General features: G+C 38.9%; 1 protein-coding gene across 2 annotated transcripts; it reads right to left on the minus strand.

Moving 5' to 3' along the window:
- Positions 1-2,168: 2,168 nt before the first annotated feature.
- stau1 (staufen double-stranded RNA binding protein 1) lies at positions 2,169-11,058 on the minus strand. 2 transcript variants are annotated; one of them, XM_023324469.1, is made up of 15 exons: positions 10,877-11,058; positions 8,736-8,963; positions 8,218-8,339; positions 7,981-8,137; positions 7,717-7,870; positions 7,451-7,622; positions 7,261-7,356; positions 6,941-7,153; positions 6,709-6,852; positions 6,455-6,601; positions 5,028-5,103; positions 4,630-4,949; positions 4,422-4,544; positions 3,326-3,405; positions 2,169-2,886 (listed from the first exon to the last, which is right to left on the minus strand). In XM_023324469.1, exons 2-15 carry the CDS (start codon positions 8,926-8,928, stop codon positions 2,799-2,801), a joined length of 2,085 nt encoding a protein of 694 aa, XP_023180237.1. In that variant the 5' UTR covers positions 8,929-8,963; positions 10,877-11,058; the 3' UTR covers positions 2,169-2,798. The 2 variants fall into 2 exon arrangements, with proteins under 2 accessions (XP_023180237.1, XP_005796966.1); XM_005796909.3 differs by having other exon boundaries at positions 7,717-7,873.
- Between the last annotated feature and the right edge of the window lie 57 nt (positions 11,059-11,115).

The raw sequence follows: 11,115 nt of genomic DNA on the forward strand, positions 1-11,115 counted from the left end.
CAAATGAAAAACATAACCATCCTTAAGATCAAACTAAAAGTCCAGATGCCTTTTAATTAACACCACATGAAAAGGTCCGTGCAACACAGCCTCGTATCTGTGTGTGGATTTGGATATTTTATGTCCATAAACCTGCTGATCCAGATTATTAATCACATTTAAGCTTATCAGAATAAGCCACATCTTGTTTCTAATAAGGGGAACTATTTGGACTTAAAATTGTGTTCTTTAAAGTGCTTACAAAGAAGCTGGAAGATTTTTTTTTTTTGGTGCAAGTTTGAGTCTTTGCCAATGTGATAGCTTCTGTTTAGCTCATTAAATATGCATGAAACAATCCTGCAAATGTGACTTGCATGTACAAACTACTCATGCGTTTGGTAGGAAAACAACAATTGTAGGGGAAAGAAAAACAAACAAAAAAACCTAACCTCAAACTAAATCTGCTGAATTCCACTAAACATGTTATTGTGTATATGCTGTGTGATAAATGCACAATGTATTCATACACACATGTGAAACGCGTTACATCAGTAGCATTACATCTGGCTCACACTGCAGTTTCTCACACTGATCCTCTGAATAAAGAGCTGCTTAGGAAACAGTCTCCCCTGTAGTTTGAAATTATTTAAATATATTAGACTTATTCAGATCCAATGAGTACCCCCTCAGTTTCATCAACAGTTGAATGACAATTTATGTCTGTATCGGCGAAGGGTATCCTGCCTCAAATGAAGGCCCAGAGTCAAGGGCTGTTGCCAGCATCCTCTGCCTGTTGAGCAGGCAGAGGATGCTGGCTTGAGTGGAGGTGAAACTTGAGTGGAGGTGAAGCAAAATACTGGGGGGCAAAATACTGCAATTCCATTCCAAAGACAGGACAAAAATAAAAATCAAATGTATATCAAGTACCTACAGCTGATGAGTGGCTGTTGCACATGGCAGGATGACTATACCGGTAAGTGTAGTCATCCTGCTGTTGTGAGCTTTCTTATGTTTCTCTTCTATGAGTCGCTGACTGACAAGGTTGAAGAGGTGAAGACCACTTGTTCCTACATCGTGGACACAGGGAGGGATGTTTTATCATCCATCCCTCCCTTCGCTTTGCTCTAGCGTTTGGTGTTTTATCAGTGTTTAATGTATGATTGCACTTACCATTGTTTTATGTATCTCGACACTTTGACAAGCCATGAATCCCATCCTGACAGACCAACCATTAGTGTGAATCCACCGCCTCTCCTGCTTGCCTTTCCTGTCTAGGGCATGAGCATCACATTAACTCCACAACAAATGAGAATTGGCTTTCCTATTGATATTCTTTAGCTAAACATCTAATTTCAGTTTGTTGCTATGGAATTCCAACATCATTTCATAGGTATCAGCAGATCAAAAATGTTACAATTTTTTTCATTTGCAACTTTATGTAGCTGGATATTGCAACATATATGAGAGAAAAAAATGAAACATTTGTTTCAGCTACTCTCTTACAAATTGTAATGTTAAAAAAGCAAAAAGATGCAAAACTTCAAGGGTTTGATATAATCCAACCCTAAATGTAAGGTGCATAGCTACATGGAGGAAAATGTGCAATATCCATGAGTTTTTTAAAAACTGAGAATTCCTCGCTTTGCTCGAATTACTGCACCAGGAAGTCACTGAGCTCCAACATTGGAAGAACAAGACTTGCCATTCTCAGAATACAGCAGTGCTGCAGTGAATCAAAATCAATGCCCAAATTTATTTTCATGGAAGGGAGTAAGCGTGACTAATGAATTTCCTAAAGCGTCGAGTTGCATAATAAATATCTAAAGTCACGTGCCGCAAAATATTGTTTGTGCCCTAAATTTCTGTTTTTCATTTTGACTTAAACGTTTTCCAGTCTATAATATTACAACATTGCAACTCAAATTATCCAAATCTTTACAAATACAAAATCTACCATATTTTTCTAATTAAAATTTGTAACTAATGGTTAAAAAGAACTAGAAGCTTAACACTTTCCTTCTTTCTTTTACTTCTTTACAATTTTTCCACCACTGAGTTTTAGCATCTCAGCTACATAAATAAATAAATAAATAAATAAATAAAAAGGCTGGCATCAGGCTCGCTGAAAGTCTATCCTATCCATATCAGGTATCAGTAGATGCGGGAAAAAAAGTGCAAGACAGTAGAAGTATTTGTTTTGTGCCTGTAGACACAGAAGTTTAATTACCATTATGGGTTATGGATAGAGAAGGGAAGATGACATGAGGGAGAAAAAGGGGTCATGAGGAACGTCACTGCCACACACAGCAGTGACAATCACATTACATCACACGCTACATTTAGTAAATAATTTTTGGTTGTTTATAGAAAGCACTCTAGGAAAATCAACAAACATCGTCAGCTGCACCCTAGACAAAGAAGAGGCCCGAACTTAACATTTTCTTTATCAACTAGCTTGGCGAGAATAAAACATAAAAACACATAAAAATATAAGAAACAATTTCTATCCAAAACAAAACAATGTTCACAGTTCATCACTTAAGGGTTATTTTTAATCACATACACTCAAAAATCATTGACTAGGATGCAGCTATTGTTTCTATATTGAAAAGAAAAATAAATAATGTCTACAATTAAACAACATCAAGGAGGAGAAGCTATTTTCCTATCAATCTTGTTTAACTGTGAACATTTTGTAACAGTAAGCTTAACACTTCAGGGCCCACAGTGGGTGAAGCTCTCTGTAGCAAGCCAAAACAAGACTAAGAACACTGTGGGGTGAGTTTTCTCTAGTGCTTTCACAGACAACCAAACCTGATCTAAGCCGTGCTATCCAGCGTCTGTGCCAATGTGCTTGAGTTAGCCTGTTTGAGGTGCAGGTCACCCTCCATTTCCTGCTTGCCACACCTGCAGCAAAAAGGACAGATTCAGTTTTGCTGTAAGGCTGATCAAATAGGGGGAAATGCAGAGTAGAACGAGAAACGCAGAGTAAAATATTCTAAAAGTGATTGTGTCCTCTCAAAAAAAAAAAAAAAAAGGCTGGAGATATTTCAACATGAGAGCCTAAAGTTTGGCTTGAATTTCTTCAAATATAAAGTTTTATTAGACATTACATCCAGCCTATTTTAAATAAGTTGTAATTTTGTTTTTAATTTTCATTTGAATATAAAGTAATTCAATAACCAACTAATGCATTTGCGCATTAGTTTTGCACAAATGCAAAAATTTTTTTTTTTAAAAATTCACCTCCAATAAAAATACTAAGTTTAATTATAAGCATGCTGAATATTTCATGGGTAAATAAATGCTTAACTAAATGTCAACTTGGCATTTCTTCACATCTTACCCTGAGGCTGGTCCATTCCCCGTCCTTTCGTTTGGCTGCTGGTCTAACTCTGACAGCAACTTCAATATATTCAGAGCAGCCTGCAGAGATAAAGGAATAACATTTATTAGGCTGAAGCCCATCAGCACCAGCTTTAACAATGCCTTTTGTCTTGCATTACAGTAACTCAGAGATCCAAACCATTGAAGAGTTTTAATACTCAGCAAAGTAAATATTTCACCCACTAATAGACATTTGTCCCATTTTTCTATTGCTAGGTATTAATCTGCAACTGTGTCATCTCAAAAAAAGTAGCTGAAAAGATGCTGTGTGCATGAATCTGCAAAACTACTTGCAAAATATTGATATTTCTTGAATTTCATCACATTGTTTGATGCAACAACTACAAACCAAACTGTATTTTATTATTATTTAAAGCAGGGCACATTTGTGAAATAGGAAAAAAAGAAAGAAATGCATGGTTTTCAAAATGTTTTGCAAACAAAAACCTGCATTTCTCCAATGGCTTTACACGTCTAAAGATATTTCAATTCATTTTTGTAAAACATGTCCAGCCCCATCAGTTTGAAGGAAGAGCATTTCTCATTTCAAAAGCTGGCATTTTTATCCGAACATGCGTTTCCTTAAAACCATTTTAAATGCTTATCTGTTAATAATCTGTATCTTAATTTGTTTAGCCTTTTGAATCCTGTTTAAATTTTTTATGCATTCTTATTGTGAAAGACTGAGAATTTTATTAATGAAAGTTGCTATACAAATAAAATGTACTTTTCTAAGACTAAATATGTATACGTTGCGTTATTTTTTTCATGTTGATAACTGGGGATAACTGAACACTGAGTGTCCTTTTATCCACCAGAAGTCATGTTTAATTTTGTTCTTGTTAACTATGATCCATTCTAAACTAGTACTATGAAAGTCAAAGCTTTGTTTTCTTGTGATCATGATTTTTTTGCGTCGTATTTTAAAATAAACATATTTAAATATAATAGACATCTTTCCCGCTAATTTTGGTTTTATTAGTGGCTATAAATGGACTCTGAATATTTTCTGAAATCATAAATAGTTTTATAGTAGTTATATTTAAGTTACTTACCATATCATGACAGGACTCTATGTCTTTTCCAATGCCATGACTGATGAGCGGAGGCTGGGAGGAGCAGTTAATCAGCGATACAAATTCATTCTTATTGTTTTTTGGGAAATCCTTGTATTCCACCTGCAAGCAAATCACATACTTATAGAAAAAAAAATATACAGCAACTATAAAATCCATGCTTTAATGAAGGCGAAGTGCTGTTTACCTGCAGACCCTGTACAGACGCAAGATAGCCAAGCTGTTCCGAGGGTCTGGTGAGCGGTCCGTGGGGAACCTGGATCATGTTGTTTGTGTTCTTTAGTATCGTCACAGCGGTCAGGGACGTGCCGGCATACAGCAGCTCGTTGGCGATGGTGGCAGTGATGGTGGTCTTGCCTGGGTTGGGCACAACTCGGCTGTAGTCCTTGACCTGGGATCCTTGGCAGACCCCGACTGCTTGCGCCACCTCAGGCACCATGGGCAGGATACCTGCAGGCAGCTGCTGGTGGCTGAGGTAAGGCAAGCGGAAGTCCTCCTCCTTGGAGCCTGACATGAACACCCATGTGAGAAGATGCTTGTGATGTTTTTTTTAACCCATTCAAGGTGACTCTAATGGAGACTTACCCACAGACACCTCCTCTGCAGAACCTGGTTCAAAGAAGGTCACTTTGCGCCCATCACACGACTTTTTCACTGGCGTCTGAATGAAAAGATATCAAGTCACATAAATATGTTTTACTGGGATTTATAACATTAAATTGCAAATGTCATTTTAGAGCCAGGAGAGTTAAAAATATTTAAAGCGAAAAAAAAAAAAAATTGACCTGGTTTCAAATAACGTGGGTAATTTTACAACACTTTTCTAACAAAAACAAAGAGCCTTTTGGAGACATGCCCTTGTAAAAGGGAAAGTTGCCTAAAGCAACATTAAAATATCAAAATGCCAATGAATGAAAAGGATGGATTTCTTGTCATCCAACACAAAAAAAATTCCCCATTCAAAACCCTTTTCATACAGCAATATGAAACAATGAGGAGTCTTTGCTTTTAGGAAAGAACCTACCCAAAGCTGAGGGATGAGAAAACATTACAGATCATGTCATGGTGATAAGGGAAAGCTCTTATGGTGTGGATTCAGCAGCCATCCCAGAGATAACCACAGGTACCTCAGAAAATGTGCTACTTAAGCCCGACTTATTTTTTGAGTTCTCTGTCACTACGAAATATCTGCCAACAGTCACGAATTGCGTAGTTCAATTTTATTTTATAAAATAAAATTACCTGTAATAATTGCCAGCTGCTCCAAGTGTATGAGCAGAATGCATAATACGAGTATTTCAACCACCAAATGTGCAGCTTTAGCTTGAAGTGACTTTTCCGGGCAAAATGAAAAACCATTAAGAGAAAACCAGCTGTAGGCAGATTTAAACAGTTCCGAGGGTCCAGATGACAGCCTAAAAATGTCTTGACAGCTGCACTAGGGCAATTCAGCTCGCGAGTAAAACTCAAAGTGATTAAGTGGAGAAAAGTGAGCCGTTCTGCTCCTTCCATTTATTGCCAATATGTTTCATAATCACAGCAAAGCTCAGAGAAATCAGTGCTGAATCTTGTGTGCAACTCAAAAACAACCCTGGTTGTAATTACAGTACAAATTACTCTCATCTTAATGTCAACAGAAATGTTTTTTGGATACATATTTTTTGTTCACAGAGTATTGCCAGCTTGTTGTTCCTTTTCCTCATCGGATACATTTTCACATGTTAAACTCACAGAAGGTGAGTTCCACACTTAAGTTACATTAACATTTAGGCCTTTACCATCACTGTTTTTTAGGTGCTCAATGAACAAGCCTAGGTTTTTGTAGGTGATGTCATCACTTTGGCCAAGTACTGAGCTGCATTGGCTTTGATTTCTCTCCGTTTCAAACATTTTCCATTTGGGATATTAATAAAACTAATTCAGCAACTGAAAAGGAGATGTTGTAAAAGTTGTGCTGCATTTCCTTTAAAATTAATACATTCATTAAACTTTTTTTGAAAATTGAGCAGTACCTTTTCATCAGATTTGAGTGCTGGTTTGGGAGGTTGAGGCTGAGGCACTTTATATCCCAACAGTTCCAGCATTTTCTCAGCGGCATTCCTCTTGGCCACCTTCTTACTCGGCCCCAGCCCCTCTGCAGTCTGGCCGCACACAGTCACCTGCAACAGAAGATGGAAGTCACCAAAAATCCCACAAAGAATAAACAAGCAAAGAAGGGCAAACAGAAGCATGACTGCCAGCATGCCTCAAACTGCAGATGATTCACCTGCATGACGAACTCTCTACGCCGCGGCAGACCTCTTTCTGTCACCATGCTGTACTCCGGCTCCTTCTCCTTCTTGGCCTGCTGGATCTGAGCCAAGCGGCTGATGGGATTCATCCCCTGGCCATACTCAGGGCTGGTCTGCAGCTGTTGACACGATGGACAAATCATTACCTTATGAACAACCTTTAGGTCTCTTCTGACTAATCCCAACCAGCGTTAAAAGTTGCATCACCTTGATTATAGATTTTGTTTTCTTTTTGATGCGTGGCAGCTTCTTCTCCACACTGGGTATGTGGGGGAGCCTCTTTAACTCCACCAGCGCTGCAGCAGCTGCCAGCTTCTTTGCAATCTTTTTGCTTTTGCCCTCACCCTCTCCCACAAACTCCCCGACTATAACACGCACTAGAAAACTCTTCATGTGTGGAGGCCCTTCTTCCTTTAAAATCTGTGTGGGAAAAACAGTGATCCTCCATGTAACAATATATATTTGACACGCAATCCCTTCTTATTCCTATGTAGCTGGATCTTTGAGAACAGCAAATCCATTCGAACCTCAAAGTTGACGGGTAGGTTCCTTTTTAGAGCAATTTCAAACACTTGACTTATTTCTGATTTGTTCAAGTTCTCCTCCTCGGGCTCTCCGGTTAACTGTCAAAAACAACATTAAAAATAGAAAAGTTGTGAGTCTCTTATCTAGTGCTGCATAAAAGCCTTTTCATGCTGAGCTGCTCTTCTTTCTCACCACTGGCAACTGCTGCAGCATTGGCTCCTTCTGCAGCACTTTCAAGGCTTTGGCAGCGGCGTCGTGTTTGGCCTGCTGCCGCGTCCGTCCCTTCCCAATGAACTGCTGGCTCCCGACGGAAAGCTCCATGTGGTAAATTATTGGTCCCACTGGAGGAAATGGATAGTAGTACCTGGACACAATGAGAGAGTTTACACCAACTGCAAATGACAATTACTGAAACATTTTATTGACTTTTTTTTTTCCCCCTTTGTGATTTAACTCACTGTTGCATAGAGCGCTGGTAAGGTCCTGGAGCACGGACACTGTAGTTATAGCTTGGTGGTCGCATACCCGGGTATGGGTCGATGGGTTTAAAGTTAGGTTTTTTACCAAGTTTCAAACAAAGTGCATTCAACTCCATGGTGTGTGTGCTGCCATCTACTGTAAAGCAAAGAGCAGAAAACTCCTCTAAGATAAAATTCATGTGTTCATTTTCCTCTATGAAAATGATTACTCGGATTGGGCCAGAGCAAGTTTGAGCGGCCCACCTGGGTTCCTGCCGGTGTTGCGGGGTGTCCTCACTGTGGGTTTGGGAAGCGTCGTTTCGGCAAGGGCAGATGCTGCAGCAGAATGCTGGGCTTTCTTTATACTGGTTCCTTCGGCCTCCCAGTACTGATCTCCCAGTGTGAGTCTCACCGAGAAAATCTGAAGGGAAAAATCGCTTCATTTGAATAAAAGGCACAAAACAAGTCAGAGAACTGAATTCTGGTATGAGACGTGTGTACCTTGGAGTGAGCTGGTCCTTGCTCAGAAAGAAGCTTGTATTCAGGTTGGATCTTGTTGAAACGGGCTAACTCATTCACCAAACACATGGGAGTCTTCTCTTTAGGGTTTGCCATGTTATAAACTATAACAAAACAAAATACGTCACTCACAACCAACAACCTAACATGGTCCTAAACACTTAAAAGATTCCTTTATTTAAATAATTCAATTCAGAAAATCTGAGTACATAAAGAGTTATTTGTTTCAAGAGTTTAATGTTAGCTTTGATGATCATGGCTTAAAGCAAACAAAAAACAAAATTAGTTCTGTAAAAATTTTGAATATTGCATAAGAGAAAAAAAAAAATTAAGTGCAGAAATTTCAAAGAGGAAAAGGAGACTTTGTGACTAACTTGGGTTTTCTTATCACCTCCATAAAAAGCTGCAACATTAAAAGGAGCCCCAAATGGTAAAACAATGCGTTTCGAGATGCATCAGCATCCTTCAGGAGACTAAAATACATTTTAAGGCAAACAAACCTGTGGTGGTGTTATAGGGAGTGGCGGAGCCTGCAGGCAGAGCAGAGCTTCTGATTGGCTGGCTGGCGCTCTCTGATGGAAGGGCACCTGTAGCACACGGGATGCTGTAGCCAGGCTGCAGCTGCCCTAGCTGCAGCGGGGCAGAGGCAGCAGGAATGGCGGTAGGCGGACACTGAAACTGGAGCTGAGACATTCTTTTGCTCTGATGCTGAAGTCAAGATGAGAAATCTGCAGTGGGAAATATACAACATCTTCCAGAAAAACGTAGCACTGCATTCAGAGCACTTCAAATCATGCTAAAAATGTTTCAACAGGCTGAGATAAGGACTTTTTACAAGCCAATCAAGTTCATTTACAAACTCTAAGATACCAGGAAATCTGGTATCTTAATTATTTCCAAAAAAATATAATAAAAAACAAAAACAAATAATCATCTGTCTATGAAGCATCCTACTTTGCAAAATGCAGGATGAAATGGTCGGTTCTCTTAGCAATCCAGACTCTAATTGGATTACCAGACAGGGAGACATGATCCTCTACAGACCAGTGGATGTGTGCATCTCTCCAGCTGATGATTTGCATTGCAATCAATCTACTTCTTGAATTTTTCTGAAATCAATAAGGTCAAGTTTTGACTGCGATTGGTTGATAAACAACTTGAGAAAAAAAGAAAGCAAATACACTCTTAGTAATCAGCTGATAGACATTAACCAAGCATATAATGAAATCATGATAAAAATACGCAAATTTAAAATGCATTGCCACACAGCATCAGCTCTATCTATTTTACAGAAAACATCTTTCATTCTTTGTCAGTCTTTCCTGTTGAAGACACGCTTCAACAGGAAATAGTGTCACATTAATAGCTATGGTAAGGCCTAAGGTGTTTTGTGAATAATTTTAATCTAACTGAAGTACAATTCTAAGAAAAATCTTAGAATTCCACAATTAAAGTATTAGGAGCTACATTTAGTCCAATTACTCCTTGAGAATACAGGCCCAGGACTCATAGGTGTCAAACTCCAGTCCTCAAGGGTCGGTGTCCTGCAACCTTTAGATGAGTTTCTCCTTCAACACGCCTGTTTAAAATAATGAGGTTCATTAGCAAGACTCTGGAGAACTTGACTGCATATTGAGTAGGTCATTTTAAGCATTTGATTCAGAAGTGTTCAACTACACATCTCAAAGTTGCAGGGATCAGAGTTTGACATCCCTAGTCGGTGATTGACTCTATACACCTGTGGCCACGATAGTGATTGAAACACCTGAATTCAGTTACCTGTATAGCTGATCCAGTACTTCTAGATACTATTACAATGAGGGTTGTTGACGGATTACAGTCCTATAGTTTCTAAAATTGTTTAAATGCTGCATTAATCTAAATTACCCAATGAATAAAAGCTACAGTAGATGACATGAACCTTTTGTAGAGGTGAAAGCTCTCCTCCTGCCATAATGATGAAAAATATGAGCAAAGAGACTTATAAGCTTTTTACTGTGTAACTGGATTTCAGTCTATCCTCCATACATTAATTTTCTTTTGTCACGAATCATGTGCGCGCTGATGCTGTTGCGGTCTAAATAGGTATATTTGGGCGTTAAAACTCCGATTTCAGTCACATTTAGCGCGTTAATTCACAAATATCAGTCTGCCGAACCTCACCCGACTTGCAGATGAAATGTCACCTTAAATGTTTCTGTTCCTAAGAGATTAACCTGTATGCTAGCCAGTTAGCTGACGCATACAAGCACGCAAAGCACTTGCAGAAACATAATAAAGGTCAACTACATTATTTTGAGTGATTACGAAACCTGTCCTTAGAAAATACTACTGTCAGCTAAGAACATATTTCAGTTCCCAAAATAAATCAGGCCGCCGGTTTGCTACTAAAACAATGTTAGCAAAGCAGTTTTCTCGCTGCAAAGCCACTAGTGATTTAATTTTCGCAGAATCAAAAGCTATCATTTCCAAAAAATTGTGTAGATATGACGAAAAACCCATAACAGACGAGCAAAAAAGCTTGACATTGCGCTACTAATTAAGTCTGGTGTTTAATTTACCGGCGACTCCTACAGCAGTGAATCAAAGCCGCTAGCCATCTGGCTAATGCCGACAACTCCGAGCAGAAAATCAACCTCACCTAGTCGCTCCTTGTCTTCAGATTTTAAATCAATCCATACGAACTGACAGCTTAAAGTGATTTGTTTTTCTTGGTTCCAGTTTCTAGCGTCGGTGTGTTATTTTTATTGTCAAAATGCGGGCAGCTAAGAGGAGAACATTGGGAGGACAGGGCAAACACTAAAGAGAATGGCACAGACTTAATTCTCTCCAGGATATGACAACAGCAGACAGGAAGTACTTCAAATAAATTCCAAAATA

Source organism: Xiphophorus maculatus, chromosome 20 (genome assembly GCF_002775205.1).
Source record: "Xiphophorus maculatus strain JP 163 A chromosome 20, X_maculatus-5.0-male, whole genome shotgun sequence".
NCBI classification, from domain to species: Eukaryota; Metazoa; Chordata; class Actinopteri; order Cyprinodontiformes; family Poeciliidae; genus Xiphophorus; species Xiphophorus maculatus.

Excerpts from the sequence above, each read along its gene's own strand:
- stau1 (XM_005796909.3), bottom strand. The coding sequence starts at position 8,928 with ATGTCTCAGCTCCAGTTTCAGTGTCCGCCTACCGCCATTCCTGCTGCC. Across the intron at positions 7,357-7,450 it reads TGCTGCAGCAGTTGCCAGTG|TTAACCGGAGAGCCCGAGGA; the intron begins GTGAGAAAGAAG and ends TGTTTTTGACAG. Across the intron at positions 6,853-6,940 it reads AAACAAAATCTATAATCAAG|CTGCAGACCAGCCCTGAGTA; the intron begins GTGATGCAACTT and ends TCGTGTCAACAG.